The sequence below is a fragment of the Ranitomeya variabilis genome, chromosome 5, assembly GCF_051348905.1.
Source record: "Ranitomeya variabilis isolate aRanVar5 chromosome 5, aRanVar5.hap1, whole genome shotgun sequence".
NCBI lineage: Eukaryota > Metazoa > Chordata > Amphibia > Anura > Dendrobatidae > Ranitomeya > Ranitomeya variabilis.
The window spans coordinates 65,547,782-65,573,500 of NC_135236.1; the positions used below are offsets into that span (position 1 = coordinate 65,547,782).

The 25,719-nt window shown below is 48.3% G+C and overlaps 1 protein-coding gene across 1 annotated transcript; it reads left to right on the forward strand.

The window, feature by feature from the left end:
• BNIP3L (BCL2 interacting protein 3 like) lies at nt 1-24,826 on the forward strand. The gene is made up of 6 exons (XM_077262123.1): nt 1-139; nt 6,957-7,137; nt 9,658-9,724; nt 16,848-16,951; nt 17,719-17,868; nt 20,964-24,826. Exons 1-6 carry the CDS (start codon nt 100-102, stop codon nt 21,010-21,012), a joined length of 591 nt encoding a protein of 196 aa, XP_077118238.1. The 5' UTR covers nt 1-99; the 3' UTR covers nt 21,013-24,826.
• The last annotated feature ends 893 nt before the right edge of the window (nt 24,827-25,719 follow it).

Consider the following 25,719-nt stretch of genomic DNA (forward strand, 5'->3'; position numbering starts at 1 on the left):
CCACGCCTCCTTTCCTCAGGTGATGATGCGGGATGACGTCACAGGGTGTGGCTACGCAGTGCGGCGCCTTCTCCCGAACAGACCGAAGCTGTCGCTGTCATGTCCGACAACAACAACGGGGAAGCTCCCGCGCTGCACGGTGAGTGGCGTCAGGTCGCTTCTTCCCCCGTAGCCGGTGGCGGGATTCGGTTCGGGAGGAAATAGAAATTCAGTCCCCGCTCGGCCTCTCTGTGCGATAGAAACGGCGACAAGGCTGAGAGACAAACAAGGGGAGCAGCCAATCACGAGCGAGCATGGTGGCTGGTGGGCGTGGCTTAGGAACAGACTGATTGGAGTTGGCCAATCACGAGGCAGGGGCGTGCACTGGTGGGCGGGGCTGTGCCTAACCATTGTTGTTGTCTGGTCGCCAGGTCATGTGACATCTTCTCCCTAGCCTGCGCGCCTGCTGGGAGTTGTAGTGTCACATTTAGAGGGGCGCAAGCTGCAGAGCTCAGACTTGTGTGTATGGACTTGTCTTCTCATGAATAGTGTAGTGTTGTCATAGTTACACATAGCCCTTATAGTGTGGGCAGTAATGTGCTGAGGCACAGGGGCGACCCCCCAGGCTGTGTGTGCAGGGGGTCACTGTGGAGGGCAGGAGATGAGCTGCGACCTATGGGAGTCCGTACTGAGCACCTACTGTCTGGGCACGGACGCCGAGCATGGATTTCACCGGGAAGTCCGTGTTACTGTTCGGGTTCTGCCCCCCGGACCACCGGGTGTTTATCGCACTGTGACGTGCATGATAGCACGGCAAACACCGCTTCTGATCAGCGGTAACATCATCATCACCGCCAGTCAGAGAGCCGCTGTGATCGGAGGATAAAGTGTAAGGTGGGACTACTGCTCCCATCATCCGACACCTGCTGCCTCTGAGAGCAGCACCGGATGGTGGAGGTGTTCGTGTTCATCAGCCACTCCTGCGCTGTAAATAAATAAAAGAAATCTTGGTCGGGGGGGTTCTCCTGTATTTTGGATAACCAGCCAGGCAAAACTCCCAGCTGGGGGCGGCAACCCTCAGCTGTCAGCTTCAGCAAGGCTGGTTATCAAGAATAGAGGGGTCCCCACATTTTTAACAACCAGCCTTGTTAAAGCAGACAGCTGGGGGGCTGGTATTCTCAGGATGGTAAGGGGCCATGGATGTAGGCCTAAAATAGCAGCCCGCAGCTGCCCAGGAAAGGCGAATCTATTAGATGTGCCAATTCTGGCGCTTTGCTCTTCCCACTTGCCTGTATATTTGTGGGGTTGATGTCACCTTTGTATTGTCGGCGACATCAAGCCCACGGCTTAGTAGTGGAGAAGCGTCTATAAGACACCCATCCATTACTAATCCCACAGCCAGAATAAGGTATTTTATTAGAAATAACGCTAAACGCAGTTATACTCACCTGACGCCAAATTCCACCGAAGCCCTCGATCTCCTCTAGTAAATCTAAAATAAAAAAAAACAACCATATCCCTCACCTCTCCGTCCTGCTGTCCCACGCCGTAGTCCATGTCTGGGAGATTAATAGTTTTCAACCTGGACGGTGCCAAGATGTGACCGTCCACGCTGAGAACCACTCAAGGATGAGTGACTAGTGGTGACATCATCAAGGTTACCGGGGGGTCACTGAGGCTGCGTTCCCAGCTGGGCTGAACTGCGGTGACCTCGTTGAGATCCCCGCTAGCACCGTGAGAAAAAGTCACTGAGTTCACCGCAGTTCAAATTCTCCCAGTGAAGTCGCCTCTGCACCGTGAGACTTTCTCACTAAGTTCAGCCCGGCTGGGAACGCAGCCTCAGTGACCGGCAGTAACCTAGATGACGGCTCTTATTTTTAGGCTGGAGGGGAGCAATATCCATGGCCCCTTACCCGTATGAGAATAGCAGCCCCCAGCTGTCTGCTTTAGCAAGGCTGGTTGTCAAAAAATGGGGGGGGATCCCACGCATTTTTTGGGTTTTAAATTTATTTACAGTGCAGGTGAAGGTTGATGAATACCCATCAGCTGACACCAGTGACCGCAGGTAAACTTTATATCTCCGATCACAGCCGCGGCTCTCACCGGCGGTGATGATTTTACCACCGATCAGAAGCAGTGTTAGCCACGCTGTCTTGCACATAACGGCGTGGCAAACACAGGATGATAAGTCCCCTAATTCAAGTGAATGGGGTCCGGATTCTATTCTGGTACCCAAATCTGAACTTTTGTGACTGTTTGGCAGAACCTGCCAGACCCGAACATCCAGGGGTCATCTCTTCGCTAACCGTCAGGTCATTAATCATTGCAGTCTGTAGTGACCGCTAGGTTGGTGCTACATAGTGCGCCCTGTCAGGATCACCTGATACGTCTGTGCCAATCAGAAGAAGAATAAGATTTAATGCTAAAACACACGGGTTACTTTACTTTTCTTAATTTTCATCCTAGAAACGACAGTCGCCTCTGTGGTGTCTACTGGTCGTGTGACTGGTTGTGATCACACATAGCAGGATGTGTCATGTGGAATGAATGTGTGATGTCATCAGATGTCATGTGTTATATCAGCACTGACAGATCTCGTGTCATCTGCACAAAGCACAGGAATGCTGCACTGATTCAATTAATAGCCAGTAGCCCCTCCCCTCGGTATATAACATTGTCCCCTATCCACTACCTGGTGTATAGCATCCTGCCCCTCGCCCCCTCCTGTGTATACCATTCGCCCCCTGTGTATACCATCCACCCCCTTGCCCCCCTCCTGTGTATAACATCCTGCCCCTTGCCCCCCTCCTGTGTATAGCATCCTGCCCCTCGCCCCCCTCCTGTGTATAGCATCCGGCCCCTCGCCCCCCTCTTGTGTATAGCATCCGGCCCCTCGCCCCCTCCTGTGTATAGCATCCTGCCCCTCGCCCCCCTCCTGTGTATAACATACTGCCTCTCGCCCCCCTCCTGTGTATAGCATCCTGCCCCTCGCCCCCCTCCTGTGTATAGCATCCGGCCCCTCGCCCCCCTCTTGTGTATAGCATCCGGCCCCTCGCCCCCCTCTTGTGTATAGCATCCGGCCCCTCGCCCCCCTCTTGTGTATAGCATCCTGCCCCTCGCCCCCCTCCTGTGTATAGCATCCTGCCCCTCGCCCCCCTCCTGTGTATAGCATCCGGCCCCTCGCCCCCCTCTTGTGTATAACATCCTGCCCCTTGCCCCCCTCCTGTGTATAGCATCCTGCCCCTCGCCCCCCTCCTGTGTATAGCATCCGGCCCCTCGCCCCCCTCTTGTGTATAGCATCCGGCCCCTCGCCCCCCTCCTGTGTATAGCATCCGGCCCCTCGCCCCCCTCCTGTGTATAACATCCTGCCCCTCGCCCCCCTCCTGTGTATAACATCCTGCCCCTCGCCCCCTCCTGTGTACAGCATCCTGCCCCTCGCCCCCTCCTGTGTATAATATCCTGCCCCTCGCCCTCTCCTGTGTATAGCATCCGGCCCCTCGCCCCCTCCTGTGCATAGCATCCTGCCCTTCGCCCCCCTCCTGTGTATAGCATCCTGCCCCTCGCCCCCTCCTATGTATAGCATCCTGCCCCTCGCCCCCCTCCTGTGTATAGCATCCTGCCCCTCGCCCCCTCCTGTGTATAGCATCCTGCCCTTCGCCCCCTCCTGTGTATAGCATCCTGCCCTTCGCCCCCTCCTGTGTATAGCATCCTGCCCTTCGCCCCCTCCTGTGTATAGCATCCTGCCCTTCGCCCCCTCCTGTGTATAGCATCCTGCCCCTCGCCCCTCTCCTGTGTATAGCATGCTGCCCCTCGCCCCTCTCCTGTGTATAGCCTCCTGCCCCTTGCCCCCTCCTGTGTATAGCATCCTGCCCCTCGCCCCCCTCCTGTGTATAGCATCCTGCCCCTCGCCCCCCTCCTGTGTATACCATCCTGCCCCTCGCCCCCCTCCTGTGTATAGCATGCTGCCCCTCGCCCCTCTCCTGTGTATAGCCTCCTGCCCCTTGCCCCCTCCTGTGTATAGCATCCTGCCCCTCGCCCCCCTCCTGTGTATAGCATCCTGCCCCTCGCCCCCCTCCTGTGTATACCATCCTGCCCCTCGCCCCCCTCCTGTGTATACCATCTAGCCCCTCTCTCCCTGTTGAAAACACGTGGTTGGGATAGCGTCTACTGAGCCAGTGTTTGGCCAGCAGTTATCTCGGCTGCCACCTCCTCCAGGATCCTGCCCTCTGTAATTATTATCATTATTTGCTCCCTAGAATTGTCACGGCTTTTGCAGCTGCCGCCTGGCATTGGGTCCATTACTAGGATTTCTCAGCTCCGTGTATACTCCCTATGTTATGGCTTCTGTGTTTGCTCTATGTGTCCCATGGAGATGTGTCTGTGAGAAGCTGGCAGGTGTAGCCGTGAGCTGTCATGGTGGGCTGTCATGGTGGGCTGCACTCGCTGCTGCATTTCATGTTGATCAGGCAGGTCAGCGTCGTGCCTGTCACTCATTACCCTCCATTGTGGCTGACAACAATGACCCCCGTGTCTCTACCGAGGACCCTCCGTGCCGAGCGGCCGCACATAACAGTGTCCGACTCTGGGAAAGGTATTGAGAGGATTATCGGGATTTCTGGATGAATGTGGCCGAGGCCCCGGCGTGCGTGCAGAACAGCACAATGTCGGAGCTGTGCCGCTCGGCCCACACCCCGAGGTCTCCGCCGGCCGCTCTCGCCCCCTCCTCTCTCACAGCAGAGGAATGGCTGTCTGGGAGTATTTCAGGACAGAGACTTAAAGGGAAAAGCAGGGCAGATTATATGCAAACGGCGTCTGGGTAGAGAGATGGCAAGACCCCCGGAGCCCCCGCGGGGGGCTGAGACTGGCCATTAGAAAGCATTTTCAGCATCAAATGTGAGAGGTTGAATCAGAGATCATTAGAAATAGGATTATTCAGAGACAGCCGGTCTATAAATATGTATTTAATGGTGGTCAGCGTCTGGTAGGCAGGATCACCCGCAGCCCTTCTACGGAATGCCCCAGTCACACGGAATGCCCCTTTAAACAAAACTGAGGCATAAAGCGGCACAAACCCTGGCGTGTAGCAGCTGGAAGTACGGCTCATGCTGGATCTGTCAAAGTATGGTCCATGGGGTCTCCATCATGGTGTCCCACAATTTATAGCACGTTGTACCAATGTTTTTGCATGAAATCTCCTTGCACCGCTGCTCCCGCCTCCCTTGAGGAGCGCACCGCTGCTCCCGCCTCCCTTGAGGAGCGCACCGCTGCTCCCGCCTCCCTTGAGGAGCGCACCGCTGCTCCCACCTCCCTTGAGGAGCGCACCGCTGCTCCCGCCTCCCTTGAGGAGCGCACCACTGCTCCCGCCTCCCTTGAGCGCACCGCTGCTCCCGCCTCCCTTGAGCGCACCGCTGCTCCCGCCTCCCTTGAGCGCACCGCCGCTCCCGCTTCCCTTGAGGAGCGCACCGCCGCTCCCGCCTCCCTTGAGGAGCGCACCGCCGCTCCCGCCCCCCTTGAGGAGCGCGCCACCTGTTCCCCCTTTAGGAGGGCACCGCCGCTCCTGTTCCCCCTTTAGGAGGGCACTGCACCTCCCGCCCCCTTGAGGAGCTCCTGCCACCTTGAGGAGGGCACCGCTCTTCTGCCTTTTGGCTTCCTGCTTGCAGGGGTGCCATGCGTTCCTGATGATTGACAGCTCTGTTCAAACTGTTCTCTGTAAGCAGAGGGCAGCATCCAGCGATCCGGCCGGCCTTATCGTGGTGCTAAATAGCAGACCGCTCCTTGCCTAGGAGGGAGTTTTTAATAAGAAGTAAGTTGCTTGTTTTTTTTTCAATACTAACCATTATTGGACGTCAGCCAACCCCTTGAACAGCACAAGGCGCCATCGCTGCCATCTTTAGAGTTGCACCTTAAAGGGATGTACTCCTTTTTGGGACTTTTAGTTAAATGCAGGTATTTTGAGCTAAATATAATTTTTGTTATTCAGTTTCATAAAAAATGTTCCCGCTTTATTTTTAGTGGCTTTTTATTTTCTTGTACGTTCCCCCTTATTGCTGTCTGTGGTCTAAGATGAGCTCAGAAAAAGACAGATAAGAGGTAGAAACTCTCTCATTGAACCGTGAAAACGAGCTCCCTGATGGAATCACAGTTAACTCCTTCTGCAGCCAACAACTTGCTTCTTACTCAGCGGTGGCAGCCGGTATATGAGGAAGGGTCTGCCGGTCTCCCACCTCTAGACCTTGTGGCACTACCATCCTGTGTGCATGCACCATTAAAGTGCAGGCGGTTCTCTCCGGCTCGTGGGAAACTACAACTTCCAACATGCGGATTTTGGGAGTTGTAGTAGCTAGAGAGACGCAGGGTGGAGACCCCTGTGTCAGGACGGTCCCTGCCTATGTGACCTGGTCGGGGGCTTTGCATGAATGAGCCCCCTATAGTGCCACCATACAGGAAATGTGTGACCCCCATCCCCCGCACAACGCAGGTTTATCTTAGGGCTTGTTCACACTGCGTCTTGTTTCCGGCAGTCGGAAACATCTGTTTTTCCAGCAGAAGGTGCTTGAGGAATATCTCCTGTTCTCTTGAGTTTTGCACCCTGGTGGTCTGTAGCTTCGTAGTGTGATGCTGGGACCCCTGCGGTCGTACAGTGGCGGCTCAGGAGAAGTCGCCGCTCAGGAGTGCAGGAAAGTTGAGTGGTGACATTGTGGTACATACTATTCCCGTGATGCCCCAGTGAAGGGTTAATGCCGCACGCTCGTTACATGATGTAATTAATTGCCGGTTTCCGTCATCCATTGTGGCACACGTGAGGCCGGGCTTGTACCAGACGTGTCTCAGCTCCCGTCGCTGGGCTCGTGTGTCACATAATCCGGGTGCAGCCGCTCGCTCGGGAGGTTTATCTGCGGCCCGTCCGCCTGTGCTGCCTGATAAGACGCTCTCTGCCCTCATCATGGCCGACCAGACGAGTCCGTGTCTCCTCACAGGTTCCTGGGTGGAACTACAGATGAACGGCAACGGGAACAACATGGACAGCAACCGGAACGGAGGCCTGGAGCACGTGCCCTCCTCCTCCTCCATCCACAACGGCGACATGGAGAAGATCCTACTGGACGCACAGCACGAGTCCGGACAGAGCAGCTCCCGCAGCAGCTCGCAGTGTGAGAGGTGAGTGGTCTGCACCCTGCTGCCCCTCATTATCCGGCTTCATGGGCCGCAATATCCTCCTCTAATCTCCTACCCCTGACCGATGAAGAGGACTCCAATCTATACTTACCTAATCTACCCCTGACCTATGAGGAGGACCCAGATCTATACTTACTTAATCTCCTACCCCTGACCGATGAGGAGGACCCTGATCTATACTTATCTAATCTCCTACCCCTGACCGATGAGGAGGACCCCAATCTATACTTATCCAATGTTCTACCCCTGACCTATGAGGAGGACCACAATCTATACTTACCTAATCTCCTACCCCTGACCGATGAGGAGGACCCTGATCTATACTTACCTAATCTCCTACCCCTGACCGATGAGGAGGACCCCAATCTATACTTATCTAATCTCCTACCCCTGACCGATGAGGAGTTCCCTGATCTATACTTATCTAATCTCCTACCCCTGACCGATGAGGAGGTCCCCGATCTATACTTATCCAATGTTCTACCCCTGACCTATGAGGAGGACCACAATCTATACTTATCTAATCTCCTACCCCTGACCTATGAGGAGGACCCCGATCTATACTTATCCAATGTTCTACCCCTGACCCATGAGGAGGACCACAATCTATACTTATCTAATCTCCTACCCCTGACCGATGAGGAGGACCCCAATCTATACTTATCTAATCTCCTACCCCTGACCGATGAGGAGGTCCCCGATCTATACTTATCTAATCTCCTACCCCTGACCCATGAGGAGGACCCCGATCTATACTTATCTAATCTCCTACCCCTGACCGATGAGGAGGACCCCAATCTATACTTACCTAATCTCCTACCCCTGACCGATGAGGAGGACCCCAATCTATACTTACCTAATCTCCTACCCCTGACCCATGAGGAGGACCCCAATCTATACTTATCCAATGTTCTACCCCTGACCCATGAGAAGGACCCCGATCTATACTTATCCAATGTTCTACCCCTGACCTATGAGGAGAACCCCAATCTATACTTACCTAATCTCCTATCCCTGACCTATGAGGAGAACCCCAATCTATACTTATCTAATCTCCTATCCCTGACCGATGAGGAGGACCCCGATCTATACTTAAGGGGGTGTGGTTCACTTATCTAGTGTTCTACCCCTGTCTTAAAAGTTTAGGGTCTGATAACAAGTTGGGGGTTCACCATTGTATGGTCTATTCAGTTGTGTAGCCTTAAAGGTGTTGTACGAAGTTTTAAAGTTAACTTTACCATTCTCTGGCAGCCGCTCTTCCGAAACCTCCAAACCTCTTGATAAAGGGGCCGCAATCCGAGCGCTGCGATAGTGTTAAAACTTAATACAATCCCTCTTTTTTTTTTTTATCATATTTTTAATAGAATATTTCATTTGTGTACATGTGTGTATGTATAATGTGTGTATAAACAATATATATGCATTGTGTGTGTGTGTGTGTATATATATATATGTATATTGCAATGCGGGTGTGTGTATATATAATATGCATTGTGGATGTGTGTATAATATGTATGTTGTGTGTGTGTATATATACAATATGTATGTATTTGTGTGTGTGTACAATATGTATGTAGTGTATGTGTATATACAATATGTATGTATTGTGTGTGTGGTTGTATATGTAATATGCATTGTGTGTGTATGTATAATATGTATGTAGTGTGTATATACAACATGTCTTTTTATTTATATATACTGAACAAAAATTTAATCACAACACTTTTGGTTTTCTACCATTTTTCATGAGTTGAACTCAAAGATCTAAGACTTTCTCTATGGACACAAAAGACCTTTTTCTCTCAGGAATTTGCACACGCTGTCCTATACGGCGATGCAGAGCGTCCCATACCTGCTCAGTGGTGACCTGTCTGGTGAGTGTGCGGCCATGTAAGAACTGCGCGCAGCCGCTGATGAGGAGCGGAGCGACGATCCACAGGCCACAATCAGCAGCCGAATCATCTCTGAGGAGATGTGCTGCACTGCGTGAGGCAAATGGTGGTCACAGCAGATACTGACTGGAATTCTGACCCCCCGGACCCTCTCAATACTGTATAACTGAACAGTCTAGAGTGACCTTTTATTGCGGCCACACTGAGGCCCCCTGTGCAATAATCATGTGTATAATCAGCATCTGGATCTGTCACACCGGTGAGGAGGACGGATTATCTCGGCAGAGGAGAAGATCTCTCTAACAAAGATTCAGACAACATTTGGGAGAAATATTTGAGAGAAAAATGTCTTTTGTGTCCATAGAAAAAGTCTTAGATCTTTGAGTTCAACTCATGAAAAATGGTTGAAAACCAAAACTGTTGAAAAGCCGTCTCTTCTTCCGCCTCCTGCCCAGTGTGGACATCTCCATTACTTGAGGGATTTCCAGACTTCCGTTCCATCTCACGACCCTCGTACCTCCCACACCTTATCCTCCATCTCACCTAAGACCCCCCACACTTTGGGATGTGATTACTTACTGTATGATTGTCTCCCTCTCGCCCCCCGCAGCCCCTCGCCTGAAGAAGGGCAGATCACCTTCGATGTGGAGATGCACACGAGTAAAGACAGCTTCCAGGTAATGATCCTATATGTATCCATTTCCGACAACTTGGCACTGAAGTCCCTGAGAAGCCACGTCAATTCTGGGGTCTCGCGCTCATCATTGTCCGCATGTAGGATATGAAGAGGGGGCGTCCAAATTCTTGTCACCTTCTGACATCGCTGGAACGGTGTCAAGGACTGCAACCAACCAGTGGCGTTAATGGGCAGCACTTCTCACATTTCCATTGGACATCCAAGGTTCCGCTGTAGGAAGTGTGAGCGAAGCTGCCAATCAGCAACCACTGATTGGCTGCAGTGCCTCTGTGGTCGGGGAGATCTGGCTCAGACATTGCTGGAATGGCGCTCTGGTGGGAACTGCGGGTCTGTGTTTTTTTTTTTTTTTTTCATTTTACACTGGGTAACATAGTATTTAAGGCTACTTTCACACTAGCATCGGGCTCTGCCCGTCGCAGTGCGTCGGGCCGAGGTTACCGACGCTAGCGTTGTATACGCCGCACAACGGGGGTAGCGGATGCATTTTTCCAGCGCATCCGCTGCCCCATTGTGAGGTGCGGGGAGGTGGGGGCGGAGTTCCGGCCGCGCATGCGCGGTCGGAAAAAGCGGACCGTCGGCAGCAAAAAACATTACATGTAACGTTTTTTGCAGCCGACGGTCCGCCACATGGCGCAACCGTCGCACGACGTTTGTGACGTGTCAATTCGTCGCAATGCGTCATTAATGTTAGTCTATGGACAAAAAACGCATCCTGCAAGCACTTTTGCAGGATGCGTTTTTTGACCAAAACGACGCATTGCGACGGAGGACAAAAAACGCCAGTGTGAAAGTAGCTTAAGAAGGGGTCGGCCATTACTTCAACACCCTCAGACGCCGCTGTTACTACCAACTGCAGCATCCAAGCAGTTAGATAATAGTAGGAGGCTTCCTCTGCCCCCAGCATGATCAGAGAGTGCCGAGGGGGGATCATGGCAGCTGGAGGCCTAATGAAGACCCCAGAGTTTAGTTTCCGGTCATTGTATTTCTAGAAAAGCTGAGAAAGCTGCTCGTACAGCGCACCGCAATCCAGAAGTCTTCTACAGGCCTTCTAACAATGTGTAATCTCTTAGTGGAAACCCCCCCCAAAATCTTCCTACAAAATTGTGCAATGGCTTTCTTTCTTTTCTTCTTCCAATTTCACCCTACAAAGTTTATTAAAAAGTGGAATTAAAGAGCACAATTTACCACTAAGTTGGCGGAAAGATAAAGTTATGGCTCTTGTTAGGCAGGAATGGGAAAACGTAAAGCGAAGGACGAGGCAATCTGGCTGAGGTGGGAGGGGTTAATAGTCGTCACTTTGTCATTTTATGAACTTTTTAGGGTTATAATTATAACTTCTTTTTGTTGTTGTTGTTTTACTGCAGCAAAGAATTGCTGCCAGATCTGCCGCCCACTTTTATAATTGCTGATGTTCAACCTGATTTTCTGCATCCAGTGAAATAGGTCAGGAGTGTCAGACGTCACTGCCGATTGGCAACTGATATGGCTGCCATTACTGACCTGTCACAGTAAAGTCCTGAAAGCCAAATCTAACTGTGGATATGGGAGGTATGTATCCCCACATAACTGGGTTGTCTCACAGCTCATGTAGAAGGCAGAAGGGCCGACATTATGATCCCACAGCTTCGCTATAAGTTCTCCTAGCTTGGACCACATTTGATAGGTATTGACCACTACACACTGTAAACATCCCACGAGACCCGTTATGCACGCGAAACCCCCCCCACGAGGCCCGCCATGTGCATGGAACCCCCCGATGGGACCCACCGTGTGCATGGAACCCCCCGACTGGACCCACATGTGCATGATACCCCCCGTCGAGGCCCGCCGTGTGCATGGAACGCCCTGACGTGGCCCGCCGTGTGCATGGAACGCCCTGACGTGGCCCGCCGTGTGCATGGAACGCCCTGACGTGGCCCGCCATGTGCATGGAACGCCCTGACGTGGCCCGCCATGTGCATGGAACGCCCTGACGTGGCCCGCCATGTGCATGGAACTCCCTGACGAGGCCCGCCATGTGCATGGAACGCCTTGACGAGGCCTGCCATGTACATGGAACCCCCCACAAGGCCCGCCATGTACATGGAACCCCGCCACGAGGCCCGCCACTCCGACATGCTGTGACCCAGATGTCCAGAACTCAGCCCTTGTCGCTCACATCCTTACTCTTCCCTATTTTTCCTGCTTCCAACTCGTCAAGAGCTGACTTTTCCCTTTCAGCCTAATCTATTGCACCCCTGCGAGGCGCCATAATCACCAGATCATCAATGGCCTCCACTTCACCCATGGGTGGTTTTATTCTTAGGGCTGACCTGTGCACATGGAGCTTGTAAAGGTGAGTTTCTAAGTTTGGGCTCGGAGGACGCGGTGACGTCACAAGCGAGTGATCTGATGATGGATTTCCACATCTAAGCCCTTTTCTGGCCCATAAAATAGTCATTGAAGCAACGCTGGAAAGAGGTAATTATATGGGTGCATCCAAATATCTGCTGACTCAGTGTGGAGGCTTGAAGAACCTGCTGGGTGACACTCGCTCACCTCTGGGTTCCCTGGGGCTGAATATAACGTGGCAGCATTTGACTGGTGTAATGGTGCATGGGATCAGCCCGATTAGGGGCACACTTTATCCCCACCTCCGACTAGTAACACCCGGATGCCAGGTTTTTTTGCACACATTTCCAGGAGGATTAACAGAGAAACAAAACAACATAAAGTCATAAAAAAATAATCCAGAATGTGCATGACAGTGCGGTAAACACTGCCTCTGATCGGCAGTAAAATCATTACCGCTGGTCAGAGAGCCGCAGTTCCCATGCTATAAAATGACAGTGTGTGCCTGCAGCTGTGATCAGAGGTAAAAAGTTTTACCTTCGGTCACTGCATCTGCTTCGGACTACTACTCCCATCAGCCTATGCTGTCAGCTTTAGAAAGGCTGGTTATCAAGAATACAGGAGTCTCCACGCTTTTTTTTTGTTGTTGTTTTTTAATTATTCAATTTTTTTTTTTTTTAAATGGCGTGGGGCCTCGTTAATTTTTTGACAACCAGTCAAGCTAAAGCAGACAGCTAGTATTTTCACAATTCTGGTGCTTTGCCCGGCTCTTCCCACTTGCCCTGTGGCGGTGGCAAGTGGGGTTCATATTTGTGGGATTGATTTGACATCAAGCCCATGGCTTATTAATGGAGACGCGTCTATAAGACACCTAATCCTATAATTGTATTGTAAATAAACACACAGCCAGAATAAAGTCCTTTATTTGAAATAAAAAAACACACTTTTCCATTTTTTATTTAAAAATAACAAACACAGTTATACTCGCCTAACGCCCATTCCACTGAAGCCTTTGTCTCCTGTAAAAAAAACAAACAAACAAATAAAAAAAACCCCACAAACAACAATATCCCTCACCTCTTCGTTGTTCTGTCCTGCGCCGTTATTGATGTCTGGGATGAACAGTTCAACCTAGACTGTGCCAAGATGTGACAGTCCAGGCTGAAAACCACTGGTGAATGAGCTGCTGCGAGTACAGCATCAGTGACCAGCGGTGACATCATCGAGCTTATCACAGGCACTGAGGCTGTGTTCCCAGCCGGGCCAATGAACTGCGATGACCTCAGTGAGATCCCCGCTATCACAGTGCGAAAAAGTCTTACGGTGCAACAATGAGTTCACCAGGAGAAACTGCTGCACCGTGAGACTTTTTCTCTCACTGTGTTAGCGGGGAACTCGCTGAGGTCACCGCAATTCATTGGCCCGGCTGGGAACGCAGCCTCAGTGCCTGTGGTAAGCTCGCAGCAGCTCATTCCTCAGTCGCATCTTGGCACATTCCAGGTTGAAAACGGTTTATCGCCCAGACATGGACTATGGCCTTTTCTAGGCGGCAGTGGGCTGCTCTTTTTAGGTTGGCGGAGGGGGGGGGGGGGGCAATATCCATGGTCCCTTAGCAGCCTGAGAATACCAGCTCCCAGCTGTCTGCTGTAGCTTGGCTGTTTGTAAAAAATGAGGGGGGACCCCATGCCGTTTGAAAAAAAAAAAAAAAATTGCTTTAACCCCTTCCCGACCTGTGACGCCACGTAGGCGTCATGAAAGTCAGTGCCAATCCGACCTGTGGCGCCTATGTGGCGTCATGGAGGGATCGCGTCCCTGCAGATCGGGTGAAAGGGTTAACTCACATGGCTACGATCGCTCTGATTGGCTGCTGAAAGTGCAACAGTCAATCAGCAATTTGTAATATTTCACCTATGAAAAGTGGTGAAATATTACAATCCAGCCATGGCTGATGCTGCAATATCATCGGCCATGGCTGGAAACCCTGATCTGCCCCTCACCACCGATCTCCTCCCCAGTCCTCCGTTCTGTGGTCCGCTCCCCTCCGTCCTCCTGTCCGCTCCCCCATCCTCCTGTCCGCCCCCTTGTGCTCCGATCCACCCCCGTGCTCCGATCCACCCCCCCACCCCCTCATACTTACCGAGCCTCCCGATGTCCGTCCGTCTTCTCCATGGGTGCCACCATCTTCCAAAATTGCGGGCGCATGTGCAGTGCTCCCGCCGAATCTGCCGGCCAGCAGATTCGTTCTATGTGCATTTTGATCACTGTGATCAAAATAAAAAAAATAGTAAATGAACCTCCCCTTTATCACCCCCATGGGTAGGGACAATAATAAAATAAAGAAAATATATTTACTTTTATTTTTCCACTAGGGTTAGGGTTAGAACTAGGGTTAGGGTTAGGGCTAGGGTTAGGGCTAGGGCAAGAAAAGAAAAATGATTTTTTATTTTCACGGCTCTGCGTTGTAAACTTCTGTGAAGCACTTGGGGGTTCAAAGTGCTCACCACCTATCTAGATAAGTTCCTTGGGGGGTCTAGTTTCCAAAATGGGGTCACTTGTGGGGGGTTTCTACTGTTTAGGCACATCAGGGGCTCTGCAAACGTAACATGATGCCCGCAGACCATTCCATCAAAGTCTGCATTCCAAAACGTCACTACTTCCCTTCCAAGCCCCGACGTGTGCCCAAACAGTGGTTCCCCCCCTCATATGGGGTATCAGCGTACTCAGGACAAACTGGACAACAACTTTTCAGGTCCAATTTCTCTTGTTACTCTTGTGAAAATAAAAAATTGCGGGCTAAATAATTATTTTTGAGGAAGGAAAAATGATTTTTTTATTTTCACGACAGCATTATAAACTTCTGTGAAGCACTTGGGGGTTTAAATTGCTCACTATGCATCTAGATAAGTTCCTTGGGGGGTCTAGTTTCCAAAATGGGGTCACTTGTGGGGGAGCTCCAATGTTTAGGCACACAGGGGCTCTCCAAACGCGACATGGTGTCCGCTAAAGATTGGAGCCAATTTTTCATTGAAAAAGTCAAATGGCGCTCCTTCCCTTCCGAGCCCTGCCGTATGCACAAACAGTGGTTCCCCCCACATATGGGGTATCGGCGTACTCAGGACAAATTGTACAATAACTTTTGGGGTCCAGTTTCTCTTTTTACCCTTGGGAAAATAAAAAAATTGTTGCTAAAAGATAATTTTTGTGACTAAAAGTTAAATGTTCATTTTTTCCTTCCATGTTGCTTCTGCTGCTGTGAAGCACCTGAAGGGTTAATAAACTTCTTGAATGTGGTTTTGAGCACCTTGAGGGGTGCAGTTTTTAGAATGGTGTCACTTTTGGGTATTTTCAACCATATAGACCCCTCAAACTGACTTCAAATGTGAGGTGGTCCCTAAAAAAAATGGTTTTGTGATTTTCGTTGTAAAAATGAGAAATCGCTGGTCAAACTTTAACCCTTATAACTTCCTAGCAAAAAAAAAATGTTTTTTCCAAAATTGTGCTGATGTAAAGTAGACATGTGAGAAATGTTATTTATTAACTATTTTGTGTCACATAACTCTCTCGTTTAACAGAATAAAAATTTGAAAATTGCGAAATTTTCAAAATTTTAGCCAAATTTCCATTTTTTTCACAAATAAACGCAAAAATTATCAAACTAAATTTACCACTAACGTGAAGCCCAATATGTCGCGAAAAAACAGTCTCAGAACCGCTAGGATCCGTTGAAGCGTTCCTGAGTTATTACCTCATAAAGGGACACTGGTCAGAATTGTAAAAAACGGCAAGGTCATTAAGGCCAAAATAGGCTGGGTCATGAAGGGGTTAAATAATTTATAAAAAAAACAAACAAACAATAATAGCTATAGGAAGTGTCTTAAAGAATAATGACCCCAGAGTTTTCGAATATAGAAATTTATGTATGAGATCGCCAAGATGATTGTCTATAAAATGATGGTGGTCTCACTTCGGATGGTGAGATATGGAGCCTGAAAGTCAAAAGGTCAAACCATTATTACCCTTCTCCTCGTCGGTGTATGATTTTGTTTTATTTTTCTATAGGGAACTTGAGGTGATCAAAAACGGCCATTATTATCGTTATTATATAGTTTATAACTCTATATTACTGATTTTATAATTACCGGTGTATATTTTATTATTCCTTCCCTATGGGGCCGGGCTCGTCTTTTTCTGGCAGAAATGAATGGAGCGGTGCTCCGACATCTGACCTGGCGCGTCATCTTGTAACAGAGATAAGTGTCCCATTCTGCCAAACTGTGCAAGTCCCAGCAATGGGACCCCCACAGATAAGTAAGCGATCACCTATTCTATGAATATTGGGACCCCTCGTTAGCCCAGCAGCTGCTGTCTGATTGCTTAGATGCCCCAGTATCTAAGCAGTTAGAATGAGGTGATCGGAGCTGGCTCCAGTCTCTGCAGTTGCGGCAGCGCTCGGCTGTATACCACAGCTGCCACCCGCCATGTATGGAGCAGGCTCGGCTGAGGGCACCAGGGCTTATGGGGGCCATGTGTACCCAGCTACACCTGTGTCCATGGCCGTAAGGACAGACGTGAGGCCCCACCACATACACCATGTCAGCTGGTACGTATTATTAGCCCATAATCCACTTCTCTCGGGATGAGGCGGTTTTCTTAGCTGCCAGGACTTTGCAGATTGCAGTCATTTATCCGGTCATCATAGAGCATAATAATCCAGCCATTACTATGTGCCAGACTCTGACCACCGCCGCCTTTGTTTTCTTCTTTTCTTTCAGTCCGAAGAGGAAGATGGTGAAGCTGAGAAAGAAGAAGAAGTGTTAAAGAAGAGTGCAGACTGGGTATCCGACTGGTCGAGTAGACCCGAAAACATCCCCCCAAAGTAAGCTGCCCAGCCGTCACTTGTACATGCTTGGTGCCGCACTGCGGTGTACATAGGTGGCGGTACTATACCACCAGACGCTGCCATATGGCGCGGCATTCTGGAGATATTCACCCTTAGAAGCATGGCGGCACACGGTAACAAGCTGTAGGGACCATTTGTGCCACCGTATGGCCATGGGGTCTGCTCGCATTTCATTTGTGTCCTGTGAATGGGCCGGGCGTACTCCGACTGTATCTATAGGACCCCATAAATCCAGGAAGGGCTCGTACATGTCTATATAGATTTTGTTTAAAGAAGTTGTCGAGTTGGTGGAAATTGTGTAGAAGGACTCGGCCATCAGTAGTGCTCGCCCCGGCAGTCCCCCGCAGCTCCCTTTCTGGCGTGTAACCTGTCCCTTCTGGTCCCATTTCTACACTCTGAAAATGGTCAGAAATGCCAATCCTCGACCTCAGCCTGTGATATTTTTAGGGGGAAGCATTGAAGCTGTAGTGGCAGGGGTCCGGTGAGAATAATGGCTTATATATAGGGAGCTGAATACACACTCATACCCTTCTGCGGGAAATCCTAAATCAAAGCAACAACAGAAGAACCAAAGTCTCTGCCATTGCCCTGCAAACCACAGCCTGTCACAGGGGGGACACTTACAGGAGACGATACTATAGAGCAGCAGATCCAGGCTGTCATGTAATAGGTTGTGCAATATCGCCATTGTCCTAGGCCTTGTCCTGACCTCTTTGGTGATATATATACTTTTTTTTTACCAGGGAGTTTCATTTCCGACACCCCAAGAGGTCCGTGTCTCTGAGTATGAGAAAGACAGGAGCCATGAAGAAAGGCGGAATTTTCTCTGCAGAATTCCTGAAAATTTTCATCCCTTCTCTGTTCATCTCCCACGTCCTGGCCCTGGGACTCGGGTATGTCTGATCTCTGAAAATGTTCTTAATGTACAATATGCTTAATAAGTACTGCATTTGCCAGGTTACTGCTGAGATGGTCTCTCCCATGCCTGTAGTAAGTGCTGGTGCTCTGATCATCTCCACTATGTGTATAATTAGTGCTGGAGCTCTGATGGTCTCTCTTATGGATGTAGTTAGTGCTGATGCTCTGATGGTCTCTCTTACGGATGTAGTTAGCGCTGATGCTCTGATGGTCTCTCTTATGGATGTAGTTAGCGCTGATGCTCTGATGGTCTCTCTTATGGATGTAGTTAGTGCTGCTGATCTGATGGTCTCTCTTATGGATGTAGTTAGTGTTGATGCTCTGATGGTCTCTCTTATGGATGTAGTTAGTGCTGATGCTCTGATGGTCTCTCTTATGGATGTAGTTAGTGTTGATGATCTGATGGTCTCTCTTATGGATGCAGTTAGCTCTGATGCTCTGATGGCCTCCCCTTATGGATGTAGTTAGTGCTGATGCTCTGATGGTCTCTCTTATGGTCGATGTAGTTAGTGCTGATGCTCTGATGGTCTCACCTGTGGATGTAGTTAGTGCTGATGCTCTGATGGTCTCTCTTATGGATGTAGTTAGCGCTGATGCTCTGATGGTCTCTCTTATGGATGTAGTTAGCGCTGGCGCTCTGATCGTCTCTCTTATAGATGTAGTTAGTGCTGATGATCTGATGGTCTCTCTTATGGATGTAGTTAGTGCTGATGATCTGATGGTCTCTCTTATGGATGTAGTTAGTGCTGATGCTCTGATGGCCTCCCCTTATGGATGTAGTTAGTGCTGATGATCTGATGGTCTCACCTTATGGATGTAGTTAGTGCTGATGCTCTGATTGTCTCTCTTATGGATGTAGTTAGTGCTGATGATCTGATGGTCTCTCTTATGGTGGATGTAGTTAGTGCTGATGATCTGATGGTCTCTCTTATGGATGTAGTTAGTGTTGATGCTCTGATGGTCTCTCTTATGGATGTAGTTAGTACTGATGCTCTGATGGTGTCTCTAATGGATGTAGTTAGTGCTGATGCTCTGGTCTCTCTTATGGATGTAGTTAGTGCTGATGCTCTGATGGTCTCTCTTATGGATGTAGTTAGTGCTGATGCTCTGATGGTCTCCCTTATGGATGTATTTAGTGCTGATGCTCTGATGGTCCCTCTTATGGATGTAGTTAGCACTGATGCTCTGATGGTCTCTCTTATGGATGTAGTTAGCGCTGATGCTCTGATGGTCTCTCTTATGGATGTAGTTAGTGCTGATGCTCTGATGGTCTCTCTTATGGATGTAGTTAGCGCTGATGCTCTGATGGTCTCTCTTATGGATGTAGTTAGCTCTGATGCTCTGATGGTCTCTCTTATGGATGTAGTTAGTGCTGATGCTCTGATGGTCTCTCTTATGGATGTAGTTAGTGCTGATGCTCTGATGGTCTCCCTTATGGATGTATTTAGTGCTGATGCTCTGATGGTCCCTCTTATGGATGTAGTTAGCACTGATGCTCTGATGGTCTCTCTTATGGATGTAGTTAGCGCTGATGCTCTGATGGTCTCTCTTATGGATGTAGTTAGTGCTGATGCTCTGATGGTCTCTCTTATGGATGTAGTTAGCGCTGATGCTCTGATGGTCTCTCTTATGGATGTAGTTAGTGCTGATGCTCTGATGGTCTCTCTTATGGATGTAGTTAGTGCTGGCGCTCTGATGGTCTCTCTTATGGATGTAGTTAGTGCTGGCGCTCTGATGGCCTCCCCTTATGGACGTAGATAGTACCAGTGCTCACTGGTCCCACTTACTAAATCTCCTCTAACACTTCTATCTGGGGAGCACTTCCCTAAAGACGCCATACTGGTTTGCTCTCCCAAAGGACCTTTTTATAGGCAGTACACAATGAGTAAGCGTTCTTTACATAAATCTGCAGTTATTCACTGACAATATTAAAAAATGGGTGATCTCTAACGATAGCTCCCCTAGGTGGCAACAATCATTGTGAGTGTGCAGAATGACCCACACGGGCCGTGAACTGCTCGGATCCAGCCCTTGAACAATAGGAAGCTCCGAGCTCAAGAAGACAATCTCCCAGATTGAGTCCTAATATTCATCCCTAGACCACGATCGTATCATTGAAAAACCTGCATTTTGCAGAAAAAAATGTATAGCTGCAGCCTGTACAAGATGTGGAAAATATTTCCAAAAATTGTTTTTTTTTTTTTACTGTTCTCATTCCAATTGTGAACTAAATGATTCTGCCTTATTCTCTGTGGAGACAGAAAGCTAATTTTTACTTTGGTTGTATGTAGATTTTCTAAAAAATTATAGAAATCTTACAATATTCCCACTGGCCGCTAAGCCTAGTAATACTGTAGATTCACACTGCCTTCCCTGTACATAGAACTTTTCACTAGTCTCATTGTGATCATAGACTGGATTACAATGACAGGTCTATAAACACCAATACATGTATATTAGATAACACAGGATCCACCATTCACAATAGGTGATGTCACAGCTCACCTCCTCCTCCTCCTGTACAATGACTAAGACCTCTATATACAGTAGATAACACAGGATCCACCATTCACAATAGGTGATGTCACAGCTCACCTCCTCCTCCTGTACAATGACTGATATCACCTCTATATATAGTAGATATCACAGGACCCACCATTCACAATAGGTGATGTCACAGCTCACCTCCTCCTCCTGTACAATGACTGATGACACCTCTATATACAGTAGATAACACAGGATCCATCATTCACAATAGGCGATGTCACAGCTCACCTCCTCCTGTACAATGACTGATAACATCTCTGTACACAGTAGATAACACAGGATTCACATTAGGAGTCTAACGTTAGCCTAATGGCCAGTGTGAAAAGCGTAAGATTTTTTGTTTATTTTATATAGAAAATATTTGTATTGCTTTTTTCCATATCCCATACATTTAACCTAAAATCCCAATTTAAAGAGAATGGGTCATTGGAACGAGAGCTGTTGGATAATCACTCTTTGCATGCCATTATAAGAGGGGCTGACTTTGCCGGGTGTCCTCGCTGATGTGTGTTTGTCATTGCAGAATCTATATTGGGAAAAGACTGACCCTCCCATCCGCCAGCTCTTATTGATGGAGCATGATCCAGAATCGACCCCTCGACCCAGTGAAGGTGTGTTCCTGTCACATTTGTGCATTTTGGACTTTGCACCATGTTAAGCATGACTCAAAGCACCCTCTTCTCATCACCCATCTTACAAACCTGGGAGCCCTTTACTTCCAACCTTTTGGGGGGGTTTCGGAGCAGCGATCTCTTAATGTGAAGAACCCAAATCAACAGCTCATCTCTCGATCCTTCACTTGAGACCCCTCTCCCCCTCCCGGGAGAAGAAGTGTCTGACTGGCTCAGAACAGACGTTTTTTCTTTGTGGACCACCCATGAAAGAGATGAAACCCCACAGTGGGCCCCAGTGCAAACAACAAGAGTCCCAAATATTTAACTTGATCACCCTTTAGCCTTCTGGTGAGAGCACCCAAAAAAAATAAAAACACCTTCACACCAAGCGACAGGAAAGGTGTCTACGGGTCTGTCCTCCCAGAAGCCAAACAACCCTTCCCCAGGGTTTCGTCTACAGTTCTCTTTGGATTGCATGACTTCACTCCCTTAAGAAGTGGCGAATTTTGGGAATTTTGGATTTGGCCTGTTTCGATCTCAACTCAGAACTACCACAGAATAATACTTTCTCAAGTCCCCATTTTGTGTCTTTTTAAAAAAATTTTGGGGAAAGGTTGAAGTAAATTAAACAGCCTGCTGACTCCAAGTAGAAGGAGATCCCACAGGGAACTATCCGGATGGTCATCTCATAGATACTGTTCTCTCTGGAGACGAAACACCCATATGTATGAGTATTTAGTCTGTAGAAATACTAATCACCGAACCTGGTCACATTCTAAAAGCTTTTTACTGCTCTGCCCCCAATTAGTACAGTCAGATCCCAGCCATGCCCGTTCGTAATGTCATCAGTCTCACCACTGTACCTTGTTGTGACCTGATTCTTCCCCCTCCGGGACAGTGAATTTTTTCTTACTCTTCTCCCTATTTTTACGTCTTTGTTGGTTTCCTCTTTTTATCACGTAAAATGTGAATTATTATTGCTTTGGAGATATTGCAGATCCTGCGCGGATCTTATCCGTGGCCCCGACGTTGCGTCATAGTTCCATACGTGATCGCAAGACAATGCGGACATCTGTGGTGGACTGAAAGAAGGAAGACGAGATCAACAACTGCGACAGACGAGTCCGTCTTGTGACATGAAGTAACCGTAGAGTGGAGGATCATTGACTGCATATTACAAGGCGAGCTCTGAAGCCTTCATGTCATGGATTGTAATTACTAAGGTCATTTCTGTAATACAGTGATATATGCAAGTGAAGACTAGTGGCCAATGTAGCAAATACAGGAGATGCGCTGCCGTAGCGGAGCACTCGGTCTTCTATAAACGTTAGACGAGCGGATATCGGCCCTTTCTCCTGCTGCCCGGATTCCTTGGTTGGCAGAGGTGCTGATAATCAACGTCTAGGCAGATCGGACAAGTACATTTTGTCCTGTCCAATCTTCTTCATTTAGTAAAGGCCCTTAGGGGTGAGATCCCTCTGTTACACAGACTCCCTTTAAACTGTAGTATCTGTATGATGACCTATCTAGACAGAACCGGGGGAACAGCTTTGCTCATAATCCCATGATGACCACCAATGCGTCTTTTCATTGTGGTCCATGTAGAATTAACTCCAGACTGGTGTCCCACACTAATCTAAAGCAGGGGCTCAAGTGTCTAATCATAGCCAATCCTTAAAGGGGGTTGTCCAGGATTAGGAAAAGATTGCCATTTTCACCCCTGACAATGTTGCAACTTTATTCCATTAGAAGTGAATGGCCCTGAGGTGCAATACCATGCATGACCCATGGTCAGGGGTGGCGCTGCTTCTGAAGGAAAGCAGCAGTGTTTTAGTATCTGAGATCTGGAGCGAGACAACAGCATGACACCATCAATCAGGGATTGAGGGACCTCTGTAGTCAGCCTTGAGGATTTAGGAATGACCAATCCCCCCCCTCCAAGGCTGTGTGCACCCAGAGCCTGCTATTAGGATATAATAAATAAATACATTATAATAGTAATCCCTTATTTAAAAAAGTTAGCAAAAAAATAAAAGACCATTTAATATAAAATATATTTTCTTGTGCAAACATTATGTAAAAAACAAGAAGCCTACACCTATTAGGTGGTCACACAAGATTCATAATTTTTGTCTTGTGGTATTTGGTGAGGTTTTATTTTTTCCCTCAAATGTTTCAAATAAATGCACTAGGTCCCTGAATTTTGCTTTAAAAAAGGGCTTTTTATTTTTGCCTTTTTAAACTTTTTTTTTTTTTATTTTGTGCTAAAAAGAAACCAAGCAGGAGAGCTCCTAAAATAGACTTTAAAAAGGGTGCAAAATCAAAAAATAAGATGCAAATGACAAAAAAATGTCAAAAACGAAATGCAGTAACGAATGAAGCACCTTTTAGAGGCCGATTTCATTAAGTTGGCGTTTTGGAGTAAGATGCGCCAAATTCATTAAGAGATAAATGCCGCTTCATCAGGCTCATCTTACAATTGGCAAGACTTCCGCAAGATATGTTACTCCAGTCGGTGACTGGAGTAGATTTATGGCAAAATTTATGCTTTGAAGGTGGAGTAAATTTTGGAAGAATTTGCCGGGAGGTCTTCTCCGTGCCCCGTCCCGCTCTTGTTCCACCTACTTTGTTGAAGTTGAAGCTGACCAGGACTGCTGTAAAATTTTTGTGACGTTTTAAGGAAATAGCTTTAAGCATTGGGCACCTAAATGTTTTGTATTCAGTGTAATACATGAAAATCCTGAAAAGTTCTAAATATTTTTTCCCAATATTCACATTGAAAAAAAAGAAGCTATTTTTAAATATTCTTTAAATGGACCCCCCTTCCCTCCCCCCAAAAATGCCAAAAATATATATACAAACCCTCCATGAATTCAGCAAAATAACAAAATTTAGTGCGTCATTAAGGCCCAAACAACCTTAATTGGTGGTTGCCTTTATTTGGGGTTAGAAGAAGCGAGTTCCCCCCTTAGGAGCAGAGTCAGAGCTACAGAGCAGTGTCATGTGACTCATCTGGGCTCTCCTCATTGGACAAAAGGGCTCGGGAAGGGGAGGAGCATATACAGGAAGTAATTTTCCTTCCCCCTATTGAGCACTGCAGGTACTTTATTATTAGGGCGTCATACAGATGTGATTCTTGTAGAGGGGCCTGTACAGTGGTCCCAGCATCTTTCTTGACCTACATGGTGACCTGAAGACGCCCGGTCCTCAAACTCTGTAAATGACAGTAAAGCGTAACCCTTTTTCACTGTATTGGGTGTGCCCCGGCGCCCGCCCGGTGCCCAGGTCTACCATCCAGTGTTATATTTATACATAGATGCACACATGTTTACAGGACAGACGGAAATGATAATGGCTGCTGTGAGTGTGCGCTCTGCCGTCAGCAGAGCCTTGGAGTGCTGCGTTTACCCCCCACCACCTCAATACCCCGTAATCAGGGGTGACAGAGAGATGGGAGCCATCCGGTTTTATATCTTCATCTAACAGAAGGGCAATTTTTAGATGTTAAATCCGAGCACCTGATGCTTACGACCTGCAGGGGGCGGCCATGTAGGAGGCCGCACATCCATGAAGGAGAAGGCTTTCTGTCCACTCTCGACGGAGCGCTTCGGTGATGTCACTGGCTCCTCCCACAAGATGGCCGTCTCCTTGTCGCGTGATCATCTCGCGTTCTCTCTAGGCGAATACTACAGAGATCAATCTTTTAAGAGTTTCCAGGGAAATGCCTAAATTGTAGCTGTACTCATTTTGTACCATTAAAGCTCTCACTATATCCTTGTGTCTGCATCTCGTTATTTATTGCTGAGGAATAATAAAATATCATTTATGGGGGGCACTAGGACCACCCCTGCCCACTTGCCCTTTTAGAACCATTGCTTGGGATCCCCCTGTATGTGTGTGGCTCCTGGTTTGGAGGACTCGGGACAACCCTGTGTGACACAATGACCATTCCGTAGAATGGGCCGTACGCAATACCATATCTCCCCTGTAGTGGCCACTGCAGGAGAAATGTGCAGTTACCTCCAGCCATCCCGAATCGGGTGCGATCAGGCAGTCGGAGAGGACAAAGCCTATAAAATTATTCTAGGTTTAGTTTTCAAGGGAATCTGTCACTAGGTGTTTGCTCCCCCATCTCAGAGCAGCGTGATGTAAGGACAAAGACCCTGATTCCAGTGATGTGTCACTTACTGGGCTACTGGCTGCAGTTGTGATAAAATCCCTGTTTTCTCTGCTGCAGATCTAGCAGTTCTCTGAATGCTGAGCTGTGTATAACCCCGCCCACACATCCGATTGGCTGCTCCTTGCCTATACACAGTGTACACAGAAAGTAGCCAATCAGTGGTGAAGGTTATACAGACCTCATGAATATGGAGGACTACATAGCAGCAAGTTTACTAGTCCTCTAGAGATAATCTCCTGCTGATAAAACTGATATTATCAAAATCACAGCAGTCATCCCAGTAAGTGACACATCGCTGGAATCAGGGTCTCTATATTACGCTGCTGTCAGATTAGGTGGCAAAATCCTGATAACTGATTCCTTTTTAAGTTTTTTTTTTTTTTTTTTTTTTTTTTTTTTTACATTGGAGAAACTGTAAGCAATTAAATATTTATTAGTGACACTTTGAGTTCAGCGCCGGAGCTTTAGTGCTAGGGATCAGCCGA

Coding starts and splice junctions, on each gene's coding strand:
- BNIP3L (XM_077262123.1), top strand. CDS start 100: ATGTCCGACAACAACAACGGGGAAGCTCCCGCGCTGCACG. Junction 9,725..16,847: donor CGAGTAAAGACAGCTTCCAG/GTAATGATCCTA, acceptor CTTTTCTTTCAG/TCCGAAGAGGAAGATGGTGA. Junction 16,952..17,718: donor CCCGAAAACATCCCCCCAAA/GTAAGCTGCCCA, acceptor TTTTTTTACCAG/GGAGTTTCATTTCCGACACC.